The 25988-nt window shown below is 42.8% G+C and overlaps 2 protein-coding genes and 2 long non-coding RNA genes across 5 annotated transcripts; 1 reads left to right on the forward strand and 3 right to left on the reverse strand.

Moving 5' to 3' along the window:
* The first annotated feature begins 278 nt into the window (after window positions 1-278).
* SLC30A4 (solute carrier family 30 member 4) lies at window positions 279-15199 on the forward strand. The gene is made up of 7 exons (XM_015872938.3): window positions 279-1219; window positions 5639-5785; window positions 9371-9524; window positions 9780-9993; window positions 10281-10386; window positions 12134-12268; window positions 12904-15199. Exons 1-7 carry the CDS (start codon window positions 841-843, stop codon window positions 13056-13058), a joined length of 1290 nt encoding a protein of 429 aa, XP_015728424.1. The 5' UTR covers window positions 279-840; the 3' UTR covers window positions 13059-15199.
* Window positions 6912-9496, reverse strand: LOC107318744 (uncharacterized). Its single transcript, XR_001557468.3, has 3 exons — window positions 9357-9496; window positions 8074-8136; window positions 6912-7378 (listed from the first exon to the last, which is right to left on the reverse strand). It is a non-coding gene; the product is annotated as an uncharacterized LOC107318744 (long non-coding RNA).
* LOC146758454 (uncharacterized) lies at window positions 15160-19521 on the reverse strand. Of its 2 annotated transcripts, none has more exons than XR_014934358.1 (3): window positions 17142-17275; window positions 16621-16762; window positions 15160-15468 (listed from the first exon to the last, which is right to left on the reverse strand). It is a non-coding gene; the product is annotated as an uncharacterized LOC146758454 (long non-coding RNA). The 2 variants fall into 2 exon arrangements; XR_014934357.1 differs by lacking the exon at window positions 15160-15468 and adding an exon at window positions 19276-19521 and having other exon boundaries at window positions 15839-16762; window positions 17213-17353.
* Window positions 19522-21954: 2433 nt separating this feature from the next.
* On the reverse strand, window positions 21955-25676 carry COXFA4L3 (cytochrome c oxidase associated subunit FA4L3). The gene is made up of 4 exons (XM_015872933.3): window positions 25529-25676; window positions 25309-25397; window positions 24577-24637; window positions 21955-23951 (listed from the first exon to the last, which is right to left on the reverse strand). Exons 1-4 carry the CDS (start codon window positions 25568-25570, stop codon window positions 23883-23885), a joined length of 261 nt encoding a protein of 86 aa, XP_015728419.1. The 5' UTR covers window positions 25571-25676; the 3' UTR covers window positions 21955-23882.
* Window positions 25677-25988: the final 312 nt, after the last annotated feature.

Consider the following 25988-nt stretch of genomic DNA (forward strand, 5'->3'; position numbering starts at 1 on the left):
CGGGCTCATAGCAGTGACAGCGTTTGGCTGTGGGTGGCTGTAGGCTGGCAGTCAGCCATGGGAGCACGGAGATACTGTTGTGTCAGAACTGGTAGAAGCAGAACTCGCACCCCTGTAATCCCTTATAATCCAGATAAGGATGGCTTACACGGTGCCGGGCCTCACGGCTCGTTTCTCCCGACATCCTTGAAGGCGATGCCGCCCCCTGGGACACAGCACCGCCCCGCAGCTGTTGGGAGCAGTGTGAGGAGGGGGCTTCTACATGGAGAGGAGGCGGCTGTGTGCTGCAGACCTGACACGGCCGGGCCCTCAGCCCACGCCATCAGTCCGTGTGCCGACAGATTCGATCCATCTCCGTGTGCCGACAGATTCGATCCATCTCCGCAGCCGTCTGCGCGCTCCCTCCTCGCCCCGCTGTGCGGGCGGCGGGGCTCGAACCCGCGTCCTTGTCCCGTGCGGCGCAGGCGCAGTGCCGCGGCGGGCGATGCCGTTGTCCGTCCGTTCCGGTCCGTCCGTGTCCGCCCCCATCGCGTTTTTCCCGTGCTCGCGGGTTCGAGGCTCGGTCCGCCCGGTCGCGCTGCCCGTTGCGCGGCGCTGAGCGAGGTGACGCGCATGGCGGCGGTGGCGGCGGTGGCGGCGCTCCCCCTGCGCCGGCGGGGAGGCGGCCCCGCGCCCAGCACCGCCTGCCCGAGCGCTCCGTGACCGGGGGAGCCGCGCCGTGCCCCGCGACGTGGGACCGTGCCGCGGTACGGCCCGGCGGCGTGTGGCGGGGCCATGCCCTGAGGGACGCGGGGAGCCGCGCCACGATCGGCCGCGCCCCGCGGGCTGCCCGCCGCCGCTATGGCCGGGCCCGGCCTGTGGAGCAGCATCAAGTCCGCGCTGCGGAGGAGCGAGCCGCCCCTGTTCCTGAACGACTCCGGTGCCTTCGACTTCTCGGACGAGGCGGGGGACGAGGACTATCCCCGCTTCAACAAGCTGCGGGTCGTGGTGGCGGACGACGCGGCGGAGGCGGCTCCCGAGGCTCCGGCCAACGGGCTGCACCCCGCGCCGCCGTCCGACGACGAGTCCTTGGCCGAGCGGGACGTCGCGCTGCGCCGCGGGGCCGAGCCCTGCGGGAGGTGCCGCAGCCGGACGGAGCTGTGCAAGCTGCGGCGCGACAAGAAGCGGCTGCTGGCCGCCGCCGTCCTCTATCTGCTCTTCATGACGGGGGAGCTCGTAGGTGAGTCGGGCGCCGCTCCGGCCTCGGTGCTCCGTGTTTGCAGACATCGGAGCGGTTGGTGATGTGATAATGTGATAATGTGATAATGTGATAAGCCCCGGGGGGAGCGGGAGCGAAGTCCGGCCGTGCTTCCCGTGCAAGGAGAGAAAGGGGAACTTGCGGCTTCCTTACCTGGAGCTCATCGCCTCCCCACAATGGCACAACGTGGGCGTTTGGTTGGCTCGCAGCTTTTTGTTGCTCCTGTTCTGTAAGTTTCTAAGGTGTGATTGGTAAGGGTGGTCTGCATGGTGTCACACGGCTATACAAGAACGATGGGTAGTGTCATCTCCAGTGTTTTTTAATTACTGACATGCAATCTTGCTTTGTTTGCAAGGACAGCGGGCAAATAGTTAACAAGGGTGACACTGATATAACAACAAAACCAATATTGGGATGTATTTATCTTTAGCCATCAGATCCAGCAGTAAAAAACTCTGCTTTTTGCACCCAAGAAGATGAAGTGCCATGCAGTGCAGTGCAGTGCAGTGCAGTGCACACTGCTCTATTGACAACTTGCTGACGTCCCGCCAGGACCACTCATGGAACTGGACCAGTGCATGCTCCAGCCAGACGTAAAGCATATAAGAGTTAAAACAAGCAGCTTTTTAATGCTTCCTAGTGCAGCAGTTCACGGTGCAAGTTCCTTGGTTAAATCACGTTCTTTGTGGTTTTTGTTTGTTAGTACTTGGAAAAGATCTGCTGGTTTTACCTCGAAAAGTGAGTCTGGTGCTCAAGTTCAGCTTTTATTACTCTCTCGTAAAGTCATGCTGTCATTCACTATGAAGGTTGAGTAGAACCCGTGCATAATAGAGCAGACTGAAGCCACTAAATACAGTTGTGCTTCAGCAGTGTGGGCTTGACATCAAATTTAAAGCTGGAAGTGCTCTGGATGGGTAGCTAAGCTCTTAAATGTTATTCCTGTGCCATTCTCTACCCATTTCCACAAGGCGTACCATTTATGTTTTGTTCACTCACCAATGCAATAGCAGTGCCCCGTTACCGCCTGGTTCTGGATGTGCCCATGATGTTCAGTGTAAGTGCTTGGGGCTGCTCGGCCACCTGCAGAATGCTGAAACTCTGCTTCGCTTTGGCTGTTTGAAGCAGCAGGGAGCAATGCACGGTGCCTGCACGTGGACGCACAGCACCCAGCAGTCATGAACAGCCTGTTAAGTTGAGCCCGATCTTTCTAGCAGCAGACAATGACTGACAACTAATTTCATTTTAATTGCTTGCATTTAACATACAGGTCCAGATAATAGAAAACTGAGTGAATTTAGCAGCTCGGGTACTGTAGCACAGAATGATGCCATTCGTCCCACATTCATAGAACAAAATAAAAAGCCATAAGAGAAATGGGCTTTTTTTTCAGAGAGAGTAAATAACCGACTGTGTCTGCACCATAGTTTTGTTTGGGAATGTGGGTTAAGAGAAAACAGTGGCTTTGTCTCTCAACACCTCGCTTTCAGTGTGCAGTTAGTCATTAGTAGCACTGCCACAACACATCAGCTCATCGCAGATCAGCACTCAGCTTACAGGGATCTGGTTGAATGCCTTCATTTGCCCTCTGGCTCTGTTTTTTCTCTGTCTGAGATTGTGGCGCAGTGTGAGCTCAGGTAAATTTGATGAGGGGTTAGTGTTAGTGCGGAGTTGCATCTCGGCTGTGGTCATTATTAGTGGTAAGCGTGACTTATTATTATTATCATTATTATTCATTTGATTGTACTCATATTGGCATTTTGATACACACTGAATTTAGTCCATCTGAAGGGCATGGTGCTGAGAAATGTTCCCGAGCTGTTGGCAGCTTGATACTGAAGTCACAGAGAGTCAATGTGTTCACACTGTTGTAGACATCTCCATATCTAATGCATGGTCAGCTCCAGGAATTATAGGTGTTGAGAGGAAAAATATTCTCATTGCTGTCACTTTATCCACTGTTTCTCCCTCACAACCAGGACTTTTGCAGGCTCAGGTCAGAGTGACTGATTTCTCCTTATGAAGCATTGCTACTGTAGTGTGGACTCGTCATTCTCAGGTTCCTGTATGTGGTTTCCAGAAGTGGTGCAGTGTTTGGGCACTGCGGCAGACAGTGCTAAGGCCCAGACCTATAAAATATTCAGGCATCCAACTTCCAGAGAGAACAAGTAGGACTTGAGTATCTGTGCACTTCTGTGGGCCTTGATGTGAGTACCTTGTCATAGGGCAGGCAATCAGCAGCAGAATAAGTGAAGAAGCCTGCAAGCGCTGGGTCACACTGTATGTACGCTCAATGTATTTCATTCTGGCCCAGCACTGAGTTCTGTCTCCTTTGGTTTGGAATTTTGGCACTTTTTGGTTGGACAGTTACTTTGCTTGGTAGGAAACTTTCTGTCAAGATGAAGGAAATTGTGTTCCAGCAGCTGCCATGAGAAATCTCAGTTGGCATCTGTTTTGTTCCAATTACTGCCAGGCTCATTAATCCAGCCCACATCGGTGTTGGTTGCTTAATTTGATCACCAGTCATTGTAGAAGTCAGATCACTTTATGGGAACCTTTTAGTATGAAGAAATGGAAAACAATGCAAATCCAGTCACCTTTCCTGACAGCTTTTTGATACATTCAGTTATGTTCAAAGAGTTCTAATTGATCATTCACAGAGGACTGCTGTCCTTCACATGGTGAAAACAGTGGGTGAGCCTTCAGGGCTTCTATTCACAAAGGTTGTAGATGTCTGTTTTCCTGTTTTCTCCCCTTGGAGTTGATTGTGTTTCAGCAGCCCCTGGGCAGTGCTTCACCAAGCAAGGAACCAATACAGTTGGAAACAGGGCCTTCAAATTCAGAATTTCATTCTTCTCAATGATATTTTCTTAATCCTACGCTACATTAAGACTACTTTCAATATCCGAATTCTGTGTTTATGTGGTCTCTAGGGAGACTAGCTGAAATAAAGTTGGCTTCTCTTGGGCTGAAGCACTTCTCAATTTAATATTCACAGATTAACGTATGTACTGTAAATGATCGTATACAGAAAGCATTGAAGTGAATGTTGTTAGACATAAATCATTTTCTCTGTGCTGACAATAAAACACGCTGAGCTGCACATTCCTGGGACATATTTTCTGAAATTACGTGAGAAAGCAAATTATCTTTGAACTATGATGGCCTGTGGAGAATTCCAACCTCTAAAGAATTTCACTCTGAGACTTACAGACATCTAAATAAAGGGGCTGGTGGGCAGGAACAGGTGGAACAGAGGTCAGTCAGTAGTTATGGGCAGAACAAGCAACTTGTGCAGTGTCAGCCCTGCTGCTTGTGTGTGTGGGAAGAAGGGTGTAGCTCTGCCTGCAGGTCTGCACTCACAGATGGATGCACACAAGTTTTTCACCCATGTTGAAAGCAGTCAGCCTGTTGTGAATTTCCCTTTGCTCTTTCCTCGTGGTCAGCCTCTTCACTAAGAGGCTTTTAATTGTGTACAGAGATACCTTTACTCGAGATACGTTGGCTGGAGCCTAAGCCTGCCAAATGGCACACCAGCTGCTTGCTCTGCTTGCTAGAATCTACAGTTTGAATGATCTCAAGGTAAAATGAGAAATGAAATAATAGCTGAGCTGACACTGAAGATGTGATCTTTTCTCAATAAATGGGCTTATCTTCATGCAGATGGAAGACGATGCTGGCTGTCCTTGATCCCCATTTGGATAAGGGATGCTTGAGAGTGAGGCGCATTGTTTAAATCTCTCTCACCCATCTACCTACTAGTAGCATTTAGCAATTGAATCAGAACAATGATATTGACCTTCGATCTGAGGTCGTTCATCTCCATACAGCTCGTAATTATGAAAAAAAATATGATAAGAAATAAGAAAGGAAAATGCTGTGAAAGTTATTATCGGCAATATACATTAGCAGAATTTGTACACCTCTGCCAGGACAGGAGATGGTGAAGGTTAAAAGAAGATGCAATAAAAATAAAAAGAGGGTGGGGTGAATTACTTTGCCAGTGAGTCACTGGATTTCTGTCCTTGTTCCATAGTGCAAAAATATTTAACAGCTGTAGTTGAAATAAAAAGCATTAGCCAATTAAGCATATGCAATAGCATACACAGGAAAGATACTAAAGTAGTTTGCAAATATTATCAAGCAGGTAGTTTCAGTGAGAATAACAGGACTAACTCCTTTCTATGCTGCTGTCACTGAGAGCACGCTTCACTGCATTTCTAATGATGGTAGCCTTAAATTACAGCATGGCACGTTGATTATAATGGCAAAAAAAACAGTCCTGCTCAGTGATAAGAGGTGCTCTCATGCACTTAGTGCAGTGTTCTGAAAATAAATAACTGAAAATTATGCCAAGAGGACGGGATCCAGAATTGCTCTTGACTCTTCCAATTTTGTTTTCAGGTGGATATGTTGCTAACAGCCTAGCAATTATGACAGATGCACTGCACATGTTAACTGACCTTAGTGGTATTATTTTGACCCTACTTGCTCTCTGGCTGTCTGCAAAGTCTCCCACAAAGAGGTTCACTTTCGGATTTCATCGCCTAGGTACGTAGATTTCAGCTTTTGCTAGTAACAGTATTTTAAACAATAATGCTAAAAGTATGTAATTCAAGAAGAAGAGATAACTGGAAGGAAATCAGTAATAAACCTAAAAGTAACTTTAGGTTTAACAGTCTGTATTTTGTGTATCCACAACATGGGGTGTATTGCCACAGGGGAATAAACCTCCTGATCAAAACAGTACAAATGCTACATCTGGAAACAAAGTCCTACGAAACGTGATTAATGATTAATCCTGTGCTGACTCCCAGAAGTAAGAAGTTCCATAGAGCACAGGATCAGATATCAGCTCTGCAAGAAGTCTCATAAATCACTGTTCTTGCACAAAGAAGAAATGAAGATGTCCCTTCATGTCCAGTACAGAAGGTTACTTAACTTGCACCTATTTTAGGTTTTTGTAAAAACAAGTATTAGCAGAAATATGTACTGAGTGTTGGAAGTGTAATTTCAGGACTCATTACTTCACATTTGGAAGTGTAATGATGATAAAGGGTGCTTTCCTGTGTTTGCCATCTGTACTGGATATTAATAATCTACAATGTACAGATGAAGGTCTTGACTTGTGGGCATTGTCCCAAAAATTTGAATGAAATAGATCCTTCTGGATGTTACAGCTTGCTACCTCTGTGCTTTCTATAGGATGTATTTTTTCATGGAATCTAAAGCTCTTGTGCTGCTATTACTTTAAATTCTTATGATGGCTGCCAGAACAGCAGTGGAATTCAACAGCTCCATCACTCCTAGTCATTTGTCATCAGGTAGTCACTAATGCATGAATGCATAACTGTACACCAGCAAAGATCTTTGGGCTTTAGCAAGAAAGCACTAACAGTGCCAGCATTTCCCATTACAAACTTTTCTTTCAAGAAGTTTTAATTCTGTGCTGAGAGTTCCCCCTAATAAACCTGACCTTGCAGGTATGCCCCGGCATTTGTTCCTGCTTTCCACAAGGATGTTTGCTGGTGTGTAGACATACCCTAACCTCATTTTAAAACAGTTTGAGCTGTTTTTGTATTTGTAACTCTTCAAAAACCAGAAAGTACAAAGAAGGATCATGACGTGGCCTTATGACAGAAATAGTTCTTAAGGAAAAAGTTTTATCACATATTACTGAGTTTTATAAATTTTTACTTATCAATTCAGGATCTCCATAAGTACTCTGCAAACAGGAATCCTTTTGGATTTCTGCCACCTCACTTTAAAAAACAAACAAGCAACAAAATCCACAACTTTTTTCCTCATTTTACTGCCAAAGAAAGTACTGACCAGATTGATCCAGTGGTGGTCCATATCTGTTATCACCCACCATTTTCTCCCTGGAGAATAGAGGGGGTGACTTCTCACTCGTGCAGCAATTCCTCCTCTCTTTCTGCTGCCCAGGGTCAGGATGTTGTCAGACACCAGATGAGGCTGCCCAGACAGGTCATGGAGTCTCTCTTGCTGGAAAAACTTCTAACTCAACAGCCCGGAGCAGTCTGCTCTCGTTGATCCTGCTTTCAGCTGGACACTGGACAGGGCTAACTCCAGAGGCCCCTTCTCTTCTCATCCATTCTGTGTTAGCAGCAGCAGCATAGTGATCTGTGTAGGAAGCAAAGGACTAGAGCCTGTGAGAGGGGGAAGAGAGCTTCTGTGGCTGCAGTGGGGAAGGAGAGATTGATAAGGAACCTACAAGAAACCCTCAAAACCCTGAGCTAGGCCCTGTGAACACTGGTTCACTGTTTTTTTGTGAAGCTTATTTGCCTGATTTTAGGCACTCTTTCTGAATGTGGCCTGAACACACAGTTTCACACATCAGTGAACAGTGGCAATGGAACAGTGCCGAGTCTGGGCTACATCCTCGCTGTAATACATTTTTCCAAACATCGTATACAGTAAGAAGCTCGTCAGCAAAATAACATGAACTCATCAATAGCCTGAATTTCATGAGCTATTAAAACATGACAGAATGTTAAAAATAGGGTAGAGATAGAGCATCTGTCACCAAAAAATGTGCATTTGCTTAAAGCTGGGAGCATGTACAAGAAGTGCCTCATAACCAATCTGCTTTGCATTACATTTTAAGATAATTCATACATGCACTAAGCACTAAAATGTTCCAGTGCATGGTTTCCGGTGCTCATTTTCACCTCTGTTTGCAGAACCATGAATTGTCCTACTAGTAGCCATAAACGTCACTTTGTAAAGACAGCAGACCCATTGGTTGCCTATTCAAATTCCAGCAGAAAGCACCATTTTTCATCTTTTTGAATTCTCTTTGAATATATAATACATACGCTCCATCTTTAGTTTCTTCCATTTCCTATGGTGAAAGTGAAGCTGACAGATCCAGGAATGAGCTGGAGAAGTGAAGATAAAAAAAAAAAAAAGAAAATTGCAGTCTTATCTGAGAAGAATTCTATTCTTTAAGCCAAAAATAGTTCTGTTTCACCAAGCAGAGATACCTCCTTCTCAGAAAGGCACTGAGCAGATCTAAACACAGATATGGAACTTGGCATCTTTCCACTGCTGCAGAGACAGCGTCAGTAATGACAGATCCATCAGAACATTGATACAGTGCATATTTCACTTCACAAGTGAAAGATCTTAGCACAGATCTATAATGTCAACATGATAATGACTCTGTGAAAGCTACTGCAAAGAACACGCTGGCTTCCACTGCAGAATATATGCTTTTAGATAGTTCAGCTACAGCATGTTGTTACTCAGGTAAATACCAGGATACTACAGTTTGACAAATTCAACCACCACCAACAAACGTTCTCCTAATGGAAGAAATGCCTTAAAATACATAAAAAAGTAATGGCTGTTACCCTGAATAATCTGCCTGCTTTGTAAAGAAAGCTTCCACTTGTGTGGATCTTTCCAGGATTCCACATTGCTCTGAAATCAGGGATTATGATAGTTGCCTTTCAGAGCCTCATTACTGCCTACTCATCCAGGCACTGACACAGAGCTGAGCAGCTGACTGCATCTGTGTGAGTTTCTTCTCCCATAACTATGTCACCAATTCAGTGTATGGATCAAATTATTCTGATGCTGTGGAACGTGTGTTCTATATTGCAATAATGCCTTTATTTGATGAGTAGAGACAATTCTGTGTTAGAAATGACATTTCAGCACTCGGAGTTGTGCTGCACACTGACAGATTCAAAGCAGAGGGAAAAAGACAGTTCTTAGATCAATATTCTTTCTGCTATGGGGTAACTAATAGCTGATACCTGGGGAATGTATCAGGGCTAAATGTGCAGGAGCAGAGGGGAGAACAACAGTCAGAATTCAGTGCAAATAAATTCCAACCCTGATCTTTGAATTCACATAGAAAGGTTAAGATCCCAGTGATCATCTGGTGAGTGACAGTAAACAAAAGGATATGTATGTCATCTTTAAGTCTAGATTAACTCTGTGGTTTTATGATTAATCTTACTTGTAAATGTTACTTATGGTTTACTAGCTGTTCATTAATACTGTACATGAAAGCTTAAATAATTACGGCCCTGTCCGTAGTACAAATAGGAAACAGAAGTAGACCTGAGACTCACTTTGATGATGTTCTTACCTTTCTGTTTGCAGAAGTATTGTCAGCCATCATTAGTGTGCTGCTGGTCTATATCCTTATGGCATTCCTGTTGTATGAAGCTGTTCAAAGAACCATCCATATGGACTATGAAATTAACGGCGATATCATGCTGATCACAGCAGCTGTTGGTGTTGCAGTTAACTTAATGTAAGATCTCCCTTTCTCTCTATTGACACTCACAAATATATTTCTGAATAAGCTGTTCATTCATTAATGGCCTGTAACTTTCTCACGGGATGTCATTTTGCTGGACCTCTTTCTCCTCATAAAATAATACAGGAAATGATACCGCTTTTTTGTTGTTGTTCTGAATTAAAGAAATTAAAGAAATTAAAATCACAAAAAACACCCACCCAACCCTCTAAGCTGTTTCTTGGAGCACTTTTCTTTTTCCAATTTCAGAATGGGCTTTTTGCTGAATCAATCTGGACACCTTCATTCCCACTCCCATTCACACCCTCACTCCCATGTACCTCAGTCAAACTCTCCTAGTGCAGCCCGCAGCAGTGGCCATGGACACAGCAGCCTTGCAGTGAGAGCAGCATTTGTACATGCCCTTGGGGACCTGGTACAAAGCATTGGTGTGCTTGTAGCTGCATACATCATACGTTTCAAGGTAAGGAACGGCTAATCTTTGAGGCAAAGTGATTTTTCACTTCAACTGTAGTTAATACATTAAAAATGGGCTTATTTTTCTAAGCAATGAAAATGATACACTTTGTTTTCTGTTATAAGCTTCCTGTAGTCATGGAAAATAAGCAGAGACTATTTTGTAGTATGTAATTATTCAAACAATGAAATATTCACAGAAATTGTAGCTCCGAGCAACTGTATTTCTGAGTTCTGTTTTTATTTATAATCTTATTTAATGCATCTTTTAACATTTTGGACCTTCCTTTCCAGCCAGAATACAAGATTGCTGATCCTATTTGTACATACATATTTTCCATACTGGTGGTTTTGACAACAGTCCGAATTCTGTGTGATACAGGAGTTATAATTTTGGAAGGTAAGATCTGCACAGTGTGCAATGTTTCACATGTCAGGTGAAGCTCTGGCACTTGGACATCACAACCACCATCTCCAGCAACACGGGCTGTGTCTGGAATTCCGTTGATCTTGCTTTGGGATTACAGCTCTTGCTGGCTCATCTAAGAGTCTTCAAGAGTCTTTAACCTTTACCAGCATGACACAGGTCCAGGTCTTAGCAATGCTCACAATTTACCATCTTGAGATGGTAGAAATAGAATTTATAAAACTTTCAGCTAAAATAAATATCAGCCCAGACTCAGCTACATGCTTTGTTTGATTACTTGTAAGGTTAATGTGAACACATGTAAAAGGAAAAGACAAATTCAGGCAAAACATCTGGACACGTGGTTCATGTTTGACCTGTTTTTCCCTTTTCCACAAATGCGATAGTATTGCTACACGTCAGCTAAAACTGGAAATCAAAAGCAGCGTGAAAAGGAAGGAGGCAAAGAAAAGCAGCAGCAGAACATAGATAAGCTTATCATTTGTCCTCTTGTGGTGACTTAAAGGGAAAAACATCAGCAACATTCTTTGCATTATTGTAACTAATCTGCCCATGTTACTGCTTAATCTGGTACTTTCACGTAGGGGTGAGAAGAAAAAATCGTGGTTCTTAGCTGCACCATCCCATCTGTTCCATATGAATTACTGCTGACTTCTGCAATCAAAAATCTCAAAACCTTCAATGCCAAGTGCTTTCTTTGTCATTTAGGGAAAGAAAAAAAAAAAAGGACAATGGAATTTCTCTGCAAAGGCAAAAAGTGGTAAAATATACTTAAGAAATCTCATTTAGCTCCAAGGCAACATCTGAGATTTAGCTGAACAGATAAGGTGAACTAATGGTGTGTTGAATTCCAGATGTTTGAGTTGCACCTGTTTGCATAGGTATCCCAGCTGTTATCAAGATATCTGAATTAATGATGTTATTAATGTGATGAAAGATGGTCTTAGCGTGTATTAGGTAATTCTTCCAACTAATACTCAGTAGCTCCAGAGAATGGGCTTGCAAGAAATATATGTATATATATATATATATATATATATATATATATATATATATATAAATACATAAGACATTCTTAAGGCATCCCTTCTGAGATAACATTTCAGTTTCCTCGCTGTAAACAAGCAAAATCTCAGCTTCTTGAAGACCATAAAAGCAGCAGCAAAAAACCACACAGAAACAAACCCAACTTCGATGTATCTCACCTGAAGATTATTCAAATACTTATTTCGGTGAAAACCTTCAATGATTTGTCTTTCAGTTCTGATTCAGAAATGTAACCGATTCAGAAGGAGAAAATGTATCCTTTTTTTTGTCAAGTTCTGGTAACATAACAAAGATTTTCAGGCTGAAAACCTAATTATGTGCATAATGATTTATACTTTTCTTGAAGTGTTTGAGCTAAGCAGCTATTAGGGACTAGGAGCTATAATACAATTGTATCTATAGAAGAACATTGCTCTGAAGGAAGACTGGATTCTGGAATGGACAAGCTATATTTGAGACAGCAGTGTAATTCCTGTACTGTTTCAGTATCCATACTGGAATCAATATCCCAATCTACATGTTCTTCTGTAACAGTAACTTAAAGTTACTCAATGCTTCCAACAGCGCAGACAATGAACCCCTTTAATGTTTTGAAAGTTGTCGTGACATTTTATTTGGAAGACTACAGACTTTGAGAACGACAGTTAATTTTATCTTATATTTGGTATCACAGGAGTTCCGAGGCATTTAAATGTGGATCGTATTAAAGAAGACTTGATGAAAATTGAAGATGTTTATTCTATAGAAGATTTAAATGTTTGGTCTCTCACTGCAGGAAAAACAGCTGCCATAGTCCACTTGCAATTAGGTAAGCTGCTATATGGCATAATTTTAGGTTCAGTCCAGCCAGGGGTGGGGAAGATGACAAAACTCAAAGCACTTTATCTCTCATCTTTATATTCATACTCACATCCAGGAAATAGCATTCTGGGGGGAAAAATAATCTATTGTTTATGCTCTTGTACAGAGAGATATAGAAACCATTAACCCATAAGGACAAAGTGTAAATGGAAGTTAGGAAAGAAAGAAAATACATTTATACTGAGGCATATTGGTCCCATACTGATCCAGTACAGAATTTTCTTTTTCCTATTTGATGGCGTTAAGTACTTTCCTTCAGAAATTCCCTTATGGAAGGATCTGATTCATGGATAAAACATGCTGATATTGACATCTAACACAACATCAGGTGTATCAGAGGAAAGCTTTCTCTGTAACCCTATTTAATGGGGACAGTTTTACCAAGATACAGTTCTAGATAAGAGATAAAGATGTAAAATAATACATATAATGTATGACAGTCACAGAACAATAGACAATTGATAAGAGGGTTTGAATAAAGACATCAGAGTTGGTGAGATCACGTGGTAAATACGAAGACAGATGGATTGTCCAGTTTTATCAAGGATTGAATGTTATGAAATCTTTTCCTGGTTTTTCCAGTTCCTGGTAGCTCATCTAAATGGGAGGAAGTTCAGTTCAAGGCCAGACAACTGCTGCTGAACACGTTTGGAATGTACAAGTGCTCTGTCCAGCTTCAGAGTTACAAACAGGAATCAAGCAAGACCTGTGCAAGTTGTCAGAGTTCCAGTGCCTAATCTCATGTTTTGGGAACTGCTGCCTTATTCTTTATCTTGTTGTCAAAGACTGAGAGCAATAAATTCAAAGTGAATGATAAAAATAATTAACATGTGGATTTGTACCATTTAACACGCAGCAGGGAGAACTGGTGCTGCAAGAAGCGCAGTGGTTGCCCTACAGAGCATTTCATTCTCTCCCTCGTGCTGGTTTATTAAACTTATTATGGTTTTGAGACAAAGTTGTTTTCAGATTGTTTACAAACTGCAACATGGTTCTGCAGATACCTCACAAATTACAGTTTGAGATTGTCTTTTGTGTACCACAAAGTACCTGCGCTCCAAATGGAGCATCGAGTATTCAGTATTTCAATTAACATCTGTACTATTATTGATCATGCCAGGGTTCCATACATTAAATTCATCAGACAGTATTTTTACAGCAGCCATTTTCATACAGTGTTTTAAATCACGATGCATGCAGTGCTAGCTGAATTCTTTCCTAAATTGTCCTGTCAGAGACATTGGAAAACAGAGGATTTAATGTAACCAGAGCAGAAACTTAGCTTTAATCTGGATGTTCAGAGATCCAGACAGGAAGATCCTTGCCCAAACTTCTGGAGTTTAACTGGAGACCCAGCACTGGACCCAGAGTGTTCTCAGTGGTTGGTTATCTGTGATATATTTTAGAATAGGGTTTATATTTTAGAAGGAGGTTATTTATTTTACAATTTTTTGACTTGTAAGATGAAATTTATTAATAATTTTGAATGTCTAAACCAGCATTTGATGCACATTAGAAGGCCAGTTAATTAGCATGCATTCTAATTATAATTAATACATGTACTATAAAGGAACATTTTCCATGATTGCTTTGTTGAAAAAATAAAATGACAGGAACTATGCTTGACGTGAAGGTACTCTCAGATACAATCTACAGACGTGCAAAATACTTAAATGTACTAGAAGGGAAAGGGAGAGCAGAAGTTTTAGGTGGAGTGTTCCCTCCTTCTTGGATCTCTGACCTGTTCATCTCTGCTGTGAGGACAGGAAGGCAGTATCCCCACAGGACAGCCAATACAACAGCAGTCCCTCACTACTGAGCTCTAGGAGTAAAACGAAATCCGAGCAAGCTCAGCGGCCTCATGCACACTGGACAATGCAATCACAGCAACCTACAGAGACAGAAAGCTCTTTTACTGATTGAGAATCAGAGCAATTTGAGAAGACTTTTCTCATCCTGTCACTTCAAAGTCCACTAAACTGAATTGCTGTGCCTCATAGCTCAATCCTTGTACTTTGAATGTATGCAGGATAATAAAACATAAGCCTCTACCCACCACCAGCCTACCACACATCCAGGCTGATGTTTATGCCTGTTGCTGATGCTAATACTGCATTGAAACCAAGGGCAACAAGAATGACCCGCAGCGTTCAATAGACAGAACTTTGCTTTGAGTATTTTTTGCTTATTCTGCGCTTTGATCTTCACACAAAGCTTCAGCTGACATCAAAAGTATTTCTGCACGTGGAGCAGAAAGTTTTGGACCAGTAACAGATATAGTGATGCTCAGCTGTGAATACTTGAGATGTTGTCTTGAAACTTGATAGGGTTTCACATATTCATCAGGGCGATTTATATCTGCAATTGGTAGCAACAGTCTTGGCTTGTTTTCTCATTAAGACAAGGAGCTCATGATGAATTTGCAGAGGTGAGAACTCACAGCACAGTGTTAATAACACTAGAATACGTTTGGGTTTGTTCTGGCAAGAAGTGGGAACACCTGAGTACAGCACAGGAGTACGCACAGCTCAGACACTAAGGAACACCGTGCTTGAAAGTTAATGCTTCAGTACAAACATTGCCACCAATTAAGCCATATCACAGTTCATGAAAATACATGCACCCTGTTCTTAGAAATTCCCTAAAATCAAGCAAAAACCTCCCACCACAACAGGTATTTTGCACATACTAGTACTCAAGCAGGTTTTAACTAACTTGGGATTTACAGTTGATGTAATTAGAAGTTGAAGTATGGTAGACATGTAATGTATTTGGAGTTTTTTTATTGTAATGATTTACTACACTTTTGTTTAATTGAAGAAAAAGCGGAGATGTGTTGCTTTATTGTGGGTTTTATTAAATCAATTATTAAACTTCACATTCTGTCTTATGAAATATTAATCTTATTTGTATTGAGGTCTCGTGCCCTTTTCTTGGTGAGTCTAACAGCAGTTCTTTCTCAGAGTGCCTGTGAACACAAGCTCCACTCAGCCCTGTGATGCTCTTTAGAATGAACTATGGCTCCCTCTTCAGCCAGAAAAGTGCAGGTCTTGTTTCCCATGAAGTAACAGAAAATGTGAGCATGAGGTGTCCATGAAAGAAGACAAGTTATCTTTACAGATATTGAAGAGTCATTCTGAGTACCACCTAAGAGAAGCATTGCATTAGTAGGAATGAGAATCAGATCTGCTGCCTTCCCAACCAGCTCTGTAGTACATCCAGTTTATTTCTTCTGACCATCACAAGATTATTTGCATGTTCCTGTATTTCTCTATCTCCACAGGAAACCCTCCTGTGGGAAATAAGGACACATTTACTCTTTATGATTAGTCTCTAACCAATAGTTGCCTAAGATTAGAGGTCTCCACAGCAAGCCCCTCTGCTTTCTAGAGCTACGCCAGATTGTTGTAGGTGACCAATCAGCTGAAATCCTGTTAGAATTCTGCCACCTACTGCAATCCATGCAGAAGAAATTTATCCTGAGCTGTGGTTTTTCACATATCCTTTCCTGAACCACGGGTATAGCTTCAATTACAACTGTAACATGATAGAAAGCTCAGCAGTGACAGCAGAGCAGCAAGGGCCCAGGCTGCAGCAAGTGAGAATTTGCTCAACAGCCACAAAAAATAAAGGAAAAAAATCTTCTTACCTCCAGAAATCCTCAGGTAGGCAAGAAACCCCAGCAAGAGCTTCTTATTTCCACTGCTAACCCTTAAATGAGGTGTGGGAAGGGGTTGATCCTGGCTGCAGCCCTTCCAGTCACTCAGATGCATTGCAATGCATTACATGCACCTGAGCTCCACTGGGTTGGCCCTGCCTTCTCACCAGGTGCTCAATCAGTGCTTTAAGCTGTGACAGCATTTCCTCTACAGCCACTTGTAAAAGCCGGGAAGCAGGCTGCGAGCCCTCACATCTCACTCATATTCTGAAACGTTCTTATGCTAAGCGGGTATGAGAAAGCAGGTGAGGCTGCCTGTCCAGAGGGTGTTTCACACTCTGGGCAGTACTGATACATGCAGGGATTTTGGTGCAGCAGCACCAATGAAAGCTCACAGCAACACTTCTTTTGTCTTATGTGCATGGAGAGACCCCAGCTCCTTTCCTTTTCCTATAGCACACACGGAACTTAGCTAAAAAGTCCTCAAGGGAATTGATGAGGTGCAAAAAAAAAATTAGATACTTGATTATAGTAAATGGCCTTTTAAATCCAAATTGAGTTTTTGAGGAAAAATACCATAATTAAACATTTTCACAGCCAAGATACTGGTGAATATTTGAACCTAGATTACAGGTACTCACTATTTTCACAGATTCCTTGTGGCTTCTCTCCAAACCTTGGATAAGAACACGTCTGACACCGAACAGCACAGGCAGGTCTTCCAGGCCTTTCCCCAGCTGCCCAGAAGATGGTGCCCTGCCTGCAGCCAGCAGGGCAGGAGAGCTGTGTAATGGGATGTCACTTGATCAGGGGTGTAATAAGGAAAAGCTGAAGCATAATATTGACTTGCTGTTTGATTACTGGGAAAGATTTAAGACACTTCTTTAAAGTTCTATACAAATAATATCCGTAGAATACAGAGAAGCATTGCCTCCCTCCAGCCCCAGGTGTGCAATAAAACTGTTCTATGACTGGAAACTGACCGTGGGTATGGCTATCAAATGCAATTAGAACAAAGTAGATTCAGTAATGTAAACAACACTACTTATTGTGCAAGCCATCAGTTTCTACAGGGTGCTGAATTTGTATTGCCAGAACAACCTTTTTCAAAGTTTTATGATTAAAATAAGTGATCTGATGACACTTTGAATCAAAGCCATACACAGAGTAGTCATTTTTCTTCAAATAAGGGAGAAACAGAGATAAATACAGAGCACCACTTGCAGTGCTTACACTGCTACAATTGCCACTGTTGTTTAATCTGGCCCAACAAGCTTCATGCAGAGGCTGAACAACTCAGAACCACATCTTCCTTCCTGTAAAGTCTTCTTTCATTTCTTCAGCCTGTTGAGCAATTCTGTATTTTCCAAGCTTCTGCAGAGAACACAACATCAAGTAGAAACTGAAACCGCCCAAATGGTTGCACAGACAGGTTTCTCAGTGCTTTGATATTTGCTTTAAATTTAACTTTGATGGAACAAATTATGATGGTTTTAAGGTATCCTCACTGCTTGGACTTGCCATGGAGCAAAAGTCAAGACATAGCATAGAAAATATAAAAGCAAGCAGCTCATTGTGTATCACATGTTAAAGGGTGCGTACAGCAAGCTGTAAATGAAGACAGGTTTTAGATACGCCCACGTGTTGGTAGCCATATGATATACCTTATTACATTAGATTAATGAGTTGTCTTTGTAAATGAGCAGTGACACCTCAATGTCAGTGTTCCTCACAGATTTATTACACTTGAGGTTTCTCTGGAGGAAGGGGAGTGGTTGCACCTCTATTAGAAGGAAGCCCCTCTACCTCTTACAGAGTTAGCTAGAAAGAAGCAGCCCATGGGGCGAGAGTCCCACACCAAGATGAGAGATGAGATCTCACTGCTCAGCCCACTGACTGCCATGGCTCAGTGGGGATATTCATACTGCAGCAACTTCTTTTTTTAAGTAGTTCGTACTTTGTTGGTGATACGAGGTGTGTTTGTGTACAAAAGGGAGTCAGCAACTAAAAGCCAAACAAAACAGATAAAGCCAGAGCATGGTGCTCCAGACTGCAGCCCAAACACTTTGAACTCCTTTACATCACTGCACAGCCAACCATGGACCAACAAAGAGAATATAATATAATAATAAAGAGAACTGCTGCCCATGTCTCTGTTCTCTGTTGTGTTCCATGCATCCCTTCACCTGTTTAGTGTAGAATAAAAAAAAACCCCAATAGGTAAATAAGTTCCCTTAGCTCATGATTTCAATAAGTGATTACATGTTGCTTCAACAAAATGCTCGTCTCTATCTATGGCATCAGGATACCCTTGTGCTTCAGTATTTCTTACTGAGGGGCAGATACTATGTCAGTGCCAAGGACACAACTGTGAGGAATGGACTGAGGAGTCAAACACAGCTTTTCTTCCTTAATTACATCTATAACTTAGGTGGGAATTTGCTTTTTTGGTGTGCTGCCCCATAAGGGCGTAAACTCCTTGTTCTTTTTGTGTATCAAGAAGTGATACGCTCAGCATGGAGCTCAAACAGAAACATGCACACACCTCCCTGCTTTGCATACAACAAAAGCTTCCTCTTTGAACTAATGAACCCATGAGACGCCCAATCCTTAAATGTACTTCTTTTAAATGTGAGCAGCTTTAATGTGAAAAAAGGAAGGCTGTTTTAGTGCAGCCGAGCAGTGATTCACAACAAGCTGTTTGTGACTTTGCTTTTCTTTGCTCTTTTGGTACTGTTTTCCTGTAACTAGCAGGATTACAAAGAATGTTTTTTTCAGCCCTTACTTCCTTGTCTGCACTGCAGCAGCACCAAGTCTGATCTGGGATGGCACTTACTTACTGCAAATACACTTTGAATAAAATAATAATAATTAAAAAACCACCAAGCAACCAGGAATGGAAGAGCCTCGCTGAAGATGAAAGCTTAAACACATTATTTATAGTTAATAGGTTTTCAAACTGCTGTGGTTTTCTGACCTCTCAGCTAATCTGTTTGCACCTATAGGCGCCCCTTTTGCTCTCTACACATCACGCTGTGCTATAAATGTATTTAAACAAACTGAATTGTATTGATCCTACATTAAATCTGCAATTAAAAACCCACACATTATAAAACGTTGAAATGGGAATACAAGGAACTCCAGCTTATCAGAACCTCAGGCTGTTAATCCACATAACAATCCAGTGGGACAAGGCAGGTGCTCATTGCACCTCACAACAGGCATCAGTCCTTTCAGAAGGCAAAGTGCAGCTCTGCCCAACGAACCAGACAAGTGCTCAATTGCTGGTAACCTACCAGAGAAGACACATACTGAGTGCCATATGAAGCAGTGACATGGCAGGAAGAGGTTTGCAGCTCTGTCTGTGAAGTGGGACGGCCGGCAGCGCTGCCTTGTGACCGCATCACTTCTCAGATGTTCCTTTAGGCAACGCTCTGCTCACCACAGTCTGTCTTTGGTGCTATTGACATTTCACTCTGAGTCTGTAGATGCTCAGTTCAACACCATCTGTATCGTCAGTGTCTGTACAGAACTTCCATTCCCTACAGCAGAGAACACTGCTTTTAAAACATAAGTAAACAAATAAAGAAGAAACTGCTGTTACAGGGTCTCAGATCTAAGAGCCACTGCTTCAGCTTCAGCTTCAGCTTCAACACTTAGAAGAAGAAGTCAGCAAAGCCACCCAGAGTCTGTTTGAATGAATTAGGACATAAAGAAATAACACCTCCCAGTTTATTTAAATAATATAACAGAAAAGAAAACACAAAAAGAAAGAAAGCTGTTTCACAGCCCTTGCTTGGACTGCCAGTACCATGTCCTACAAGGCTGCAGGAATCCAGATGATTCACAGTTTTTGGGAATAAGAAACTGCCTGACCACTTCAAGTTTGGAGTCACAGAACATCAGCAAATTACTTCACCATTTTCTTGTCAGGAAACAGTGAGATCAGTCAGATTTTGGTGTATGAGTAAACAGTACTAGCAATGTAAATAAGTCAGACCAAGGTGCTCTGATGTGTTTGTTTCAGGAGGTTTCAGTAGGTTTCCCTTCAGTAAAGGGATGCAGCGAGAAGAAAGGAGAGAGGAAAAGAGGAGCGTGTGAGGGGCAGAACACAGGTATAACCAGGTTGTGCTACAGCCAGGATTAAACCTTTGAAGTGGAAGAGGCTTTTTCTGCTGCTTGACAGCTCATAAGGCTGGAAACATATTTATCTGAGCTGTAACAGGCCAGCACAAACAATTTCTGAGTGTCACAAAGATGCCTGGTTTACCTTAAAACCTTACACTGCAAAGTCCAACCCATCCACACAAAAAGCTTTCTAAGAAGCGGGCTGATGCCTTCAGCCAGGCCAGGCCATCACCAGCTGCTGTGCAACACGGCTGCCATGCAGCACGGCCACTCACATGGAAGCACGAGGAACGCAGCGCACACAAGGCACATAAGGCAGGGGTCACTGCAACACATCTCGTGTTACAGGATGTAGCTCCAGCAGCACAGAGCTCTGCCACACATGGAGCAAAGGGCAAAGAGAGAGACCGTGCAACCTGCCCACAGCACACGATTTAGAGTTAGCTAAATCTGTTGGGGAAAGTTTTCACTGAGAGGGCAGTGAGGTCCGGGCATGGGCTGCCAGAGCTGTGGGTGCCATCCCTGGAGGTGCCCAAGGCCAGGCTGGGTGGGCCCTGGGCAGCTGAGCTGGGGGACACAGCCCACAGCAGAAACCAGGGCTGTGCAGTCTTGAAGTCCTTTCCAAACCAATCCATTTTATGATTATATGATAACATTATCTGAAAATAACAGATTATTAAACTAAAATCCTTTGATCCTTAGGCCAAGGTACATCATGGGTAGGGCTCATACAGCCTCCATGAAGTGCCCTGCAGAGGTGTCTGATCTTTGAACCGGGTGAGGCCTATTGGTGCCTATTCACATTGAGCTTCCTCTGAAGAGTTTATTTGGTAGCGATGGCTGGTTTATGAGGGGAAAATGCTTTCAGCAAATAATCTACCTGCTCTCTATTCAAATCAGCACCTGAAGGTAAACAGCTTCTGAGCACAATTGCAACACCCTCTGTCCATTTCCTCAGTAATGCTTTTTGATTTTCATTCCTGTTAGGCTTTTATGTGATGGTGTTGTCTCATGCTGCTGCTTGTGTGATAGAGATGTGCAATACATTGAAGACTTCGGACAATGAATTAAAACTGCTTTGAGTAATGCGGCCATGTTTGTTAAATCTGAAAGCTACTGCACAGAGTCAGTAAATCATCCCCATTGCTTCTGTTTTCTACAGATAGTCCTGGGGGCAACAGCCCTCTGTGCTGAGACAGGTGACAACTGGAGGATGAACAATTTCCTTTACTGACTGCACTCTGTTTCTACCACTTACTACAGAAAACACATGCACCAATGAAGTAGCTGGGTAGTAAAATACAGCAGAGAACCATAGAGCATCAGGCAGAGAAATGCTGACATGGGCTATGACACACAAAGAAAACCAAACAAGGAACTCAGCACAGCTCTTGTATCCTGCAAATCTCAGTACTACTGAGTAAGTACTACTATAACAAAGACTTGTAGTTAAAATAAAAGTGCACAGCAAAAAGAATATAAAGTTATTAGTTTTTTTATTGACAAGCTTCACCTTCCTTTTTGAAAGCAAAAATGATTTCGATTTAAGAGAATTTGAAGTTTTGCTTAAAGATCTTGTGAACTTACTGAGTTCATACACAAAATGATGGTCCTGACATCCGGGACACACAGCCTGTTCCACATCATGGCTTCTTTGAGGATATATATATATTCACTGGTACATCAGATAAGCTGGAGAAAGGGGAGAGGCTAAAAGGAGGTTGGCAAATAAGTTTTATCTTTCTCAGGCCATAACTCTCTTATTAACTCAGAAAAAAAGTAGATATGTCAGTGACAGGCTGGGACAGATTAAGAGAAATACAGATAAGGGATTTAAAAAGGACTCACACTTTAAGGGGGAATATTTATTCAGTTTGCATGTAAACTACAGAAAGCAACATTCTGTTCTTTCAGAAGACTATTTACAAACAGGCTTTAACAACTGTCAGCCAGCTGCAGCTAGAAAAGCACAACCATATAAATCACCATGATTTCAAATAGTTGTTAATACAAAATTGAAAAATCTAACAAGCCAGTGAATATTATAATGAAACTCTGTAATTCATGTGAAAGCTGGAAATGTACTAAAGAGTGTGGGTGAAGATACTTGGGTCAGAAGCATCACTGGTATTCAGAGCCCATACCAGAGATTTACTGAAGGACAAACTCATTTAATTCATATATCAACTCAGAGCACAGCACAGGATGTTTTTGGACTGATACAGACAAGCAAAACACGGAAATACACACCAACTTACAGAAAGTACTTTACAATACTTCTGTTTAAATGCATAGAAGTTGTATTTCCCAGAGAACTGGGTTTTTGTGGTTACATACCACCCAATTTATCTCATAGCATCATTCCTTAAAATGAAAGCCAAGCTTGCGCTCTGAAGTCCTGTAATTCCTATCACTCCTAAATGCTGCTGAGTCATACTTACTTGTTCATTTTTTACGCTGCAACTTAGCACAAGTGTGATAAACAACATTGTAATGTTTTCTTCTCAGCATCAAATACACCCCCAAGAGAATATAAATCCCCTGAAGCCGCACTGCTGACTTGTTAGGTATGTGCTGCAGCAGAGTAACCTCCAGCAGGAAGTTCAGTATTACTCACTTGAGGAGGGACTTCTTCAAATTAATTTGTTTCAGTTTTCTTCCTCCTCTCAGCCCTAACATGTATCCTTACCATCCAGAGTAGAAGAAACTTTGTAATGCATGTGATCCTGCACAGAATGGGACACCTACTTGGTGAGGATCTGCCTGTTGCACCATTTCCCCAGCCAATCTATCAGAAAACAGATGTTTAAAGAGGAAGCATCTCTCTAAAGAGTCATTCCTACTTTTAATCTCTTTCATTTTCTCTTTGTCCCTCATCTAAAATGTTAAAAAGCTCCTGCTGGCTATGCAGTAAAATTAACTTTGCATGTGAACCACCTAGCAGAAGATAAAGAAATTAATGCTTAATGTAGTTTTGGGTAATGTAAATTTTCCAATTCTAGTAACTTTTTACAAGTTTAAACAGGAACAATATTTAAATGGACCAAACTTTCTCATTTTTAATTCCTCTTTAGCTGTGCTGAAGTTATGTTTTCACCCTGTGTTCCTAAATGCAGCCTTAACTCACCTATTAGACTCCTTGGTAGCCTAAGCTCAGTGCAGATATAAGTTCTAGTATCAGCAGCAGAACCTTAACTTTGACTTAAATTGTCACTGCCTCTAATACAGGAAATAAATGCAAGTGTATTTTTGGCAACATATGTTGCCATGCATAGACATCTTCTGGCTACGACACTTTGGTCTGTATACAGTGCACATACAACATAAAGGTATAGGATAAAGAGGGAGCAAATAAGGAGTACTAATTCAGAAGAACTTATGGGTAGTCTCCATTTATGGAATTTACAAAGAATGTTGCAAAATGCTGAACAGATTTTATTGTGATAAAACCACAGTATTAATTCTGATGAAACAAACTCCAAAATTCTATTTTAAAAAGCACAAAAACTTTTTCCATATTGAATAAAACCTGGATGTTCAACATCTGGCAGCAAATGTTCAACATCAGGAGCTCTGACACAGACTTTTTGGACTAAGTGGATGCTGTGTGCCAACTTCTAAGGCAACATGAAATTCCTCAAACAGAGCCCAAAAAATGGAGGGAGACCCTAGAAATGTAGCAGAAGCATTTCCGCACACTGATTTCAGTAGTCAAGTTTGTGCAGAAGTGATTCCACTAGATTCATAGAGTACCATTAGGGGCAACAGAAACTCGTCACTTCGTAAGCTTTTTGACACTTTCCAACTCTTCTATGGGTTTCCATTTCTGATGGATTGTTAATAGCTGGAAGAAATTGAAAGAGAAACATGAAAGAAGTCAGTAAAACCCTGGTGTTCAGGTCTCTCTCAATAAAATGTTAGTCTTCTCTCCTGCAATATCATAGATGAATTTACCAGTGAATGATATCCAATAGCTTTACATTAGCCCATTAGAAGTAATCAAAGGTAACAAGGGATATGATATCAACAATTTGTTGAACAGAACACATTGGTATGAAACAAATAATGAACTCAACTATTACCCCCAGATAACCTCATTTTCCTCATCACCCCACGTGTTCCACTGAACTAAGATGTTTTTCTTTATGGCTGCAGTACTAAAAAACATCCTTAGTCAATTCTGTAATTCAGGAACTAAGTGAGTGTAACCAGCATTTCCACTGTTAGCAATGGAACGGGGTAAGAAGCAGCTGTGGGCCAACACCACCAAGCAGGCCCGGAATGAAATACCCAAATTCCCCTCTTTAAATAATGCAATGAGATTCATTACACCATTAGCTCCACTTTTAAATAAGTGTCAGCTTCTTTTTTTCCCCTCTTATTAATATTTTCCTGGTTCTTACAGTTATTTAAGTGCATTCCTTGTGTTGGAAATACACACCATTGGCACTATTATTTGTGTTAATTACCTTCTGAGGCCGGGTAGGATCAATGGTTTCCCATGGCTCAGGATTGCCACTCTTGTTAATGCTTTAAGAGAAGATAAAGCAAAGAGCAATGTATGAGCAATCTACGATCAGCACAGCTATTCCTGTAAGTAAGCAGTGACCTGAAACACATCTATACAGCTTTGGGATTTTCTCTTTTCAGTGTTGGATAGGAATCAATTACACTTCCTTTCCTTGTGGCTTCCAGAGCACCAAATACAGCCAACCTGGTTCAAGTATAACGTGCCATCCTAAGGCAAGAAATCTAATAATCAAAAGTGAATAAAGGCTCAAATGACAACAGGATTTTAATCCTGGTGGCTCAATGTGTCCGATTCTGTCACTTTGAAATAAACAGCCATTTCCCCACAAGCTGTATGAGCACAGTGCTTGGCTGCAGTGTGTGGCTGAGCCACCGGCAGCACTGACTTAAAGGAAGGGCACACAATCACATGCTGTTCAGGTGCACCTGCCTGCATCCCTGAGCCCTCAGTGTCCCTTCCTGGGAACACCTAAAGCCAACTACGCCTAAAGCATAGAAAGAACCTATTCAAAGCCGAGAAAACATTCGCTTTAGTCTAAACGAACCAACTTCTGCAGCATTTAAAACGTGCAGGTAACTTTATCGTTCCTGGTGCTCTGGAACTTTGGCTCGGACTTTTGACTCTTCCCGCAGCGCAGGGATCGGGGCAGCTCCCAGCAGCGTTCGCTTACATCACATCGGATTTGCTGACGAGGGAATAGACTGAAAAAGCAGCAGCCCCAACGGCAGCGCAGGACAAGACTCCGATCAGGGGGATGAGCTGAAAGACACGAGGGGAGAGGTGAGCGCACGGAGCGGTCAGCAGGAGCGCAGAAGCGATACCCGCTGCATTGCCGGGCCCCGCTGTCCCCGCGCTGCGCTGCCCCGAGCGGTGCCGCCGGGCACACTTACTTCTTTCTTCTTTCTCAGCAGCTGGAAGAAGCTCGCGCTCATCCTGCCTGCGGACCGGCAGCAGATGGTCCCGTTAGAGCCCCGCTCCTCAGCACCGCCGGGACCCCGTTACCTGGCGGATGGGACAGGCCGGGCAGCGCTCCGCGGTGCGGGCAGCGCGCTCTGCGCCCCTATATACGCGATGGGGCCGGGCGGTGCCGCCCACACGCCCCGCAGCCCGCACCCCATAACCCGCACACACCGGCATCGCGGCTCCAATGGTGCGGGCGGCCCCTGGCGGGCGAAACACAGAGGGCTGCGGCAGTGCAGCCCTACGGCCTGAAACTGAAAGTCTATGGGACAGACAGAGCTGACCCTCAGCCACAGCTGTAAGGACAAACAGCCTCACTGTATCTCAATCACCCCCTCAGCCTCTGGCGACCCAACCCCAGCAACCACAGTTCCATTCATCACTCACACC

The sequence above is a fragment of the Coturnix japonica genome, chromosome 14 (genome assembly GCF_054131305.1).
Source record: "Coturnix japonica strain WE chromosome 14, WE-NBRP24, whole genome shotgun sequence".
NCBI classification, from domain to species: Eukaryota; Metazoa; Chordata; class Aves; order Galliformes; family Phasianidae; genus Coturnix; species Coturnix japonica.

Coding starts and splice junctions, on each gene's coding strand:
- SLC30A4 (XM_015872938.3), top strand. CDS start 841: ATGGCCGGGCCCGGCCTGTGGAGCAGCATCAAGTCCGCGCTGCGGAGG. Junction 1,220..5,638: donor CATGACGGGGGAGCTCGTAG/GTGAGTCGGGCG, acceptor TTTTGTTTTCAG/GTGGATATGTTGCTAACAGC. Junction 12,269..12,903: donor CATAGTCCACTTGCAATTAG/GTAAGCTGCTAT, acceptor TGGTTTTTCCAG/TTCCTGGTAGCTCATCTAAA.
- COXFA4L3 (XM_015872933.3), bottom strand. CDS start 25,570: ATGAGCGCGAGCTTCTTCCAGCTGCTGAGAAAGAAGAAAGAA. Junction 24,638..25,308: donor GTCAGCAAATCCGATGTGAT/GTAAGCGAACGC, acceptor CTTCTCTTAAAG/CATTAACAAGAGTGGCAATC. Junction 23,952..24,576: donor ATCCTACCCGGCCTCAGAAG/GTAATTAACACA, acceptor AATTTCTTCCAG/CTATTAACAATCCATCAGAA.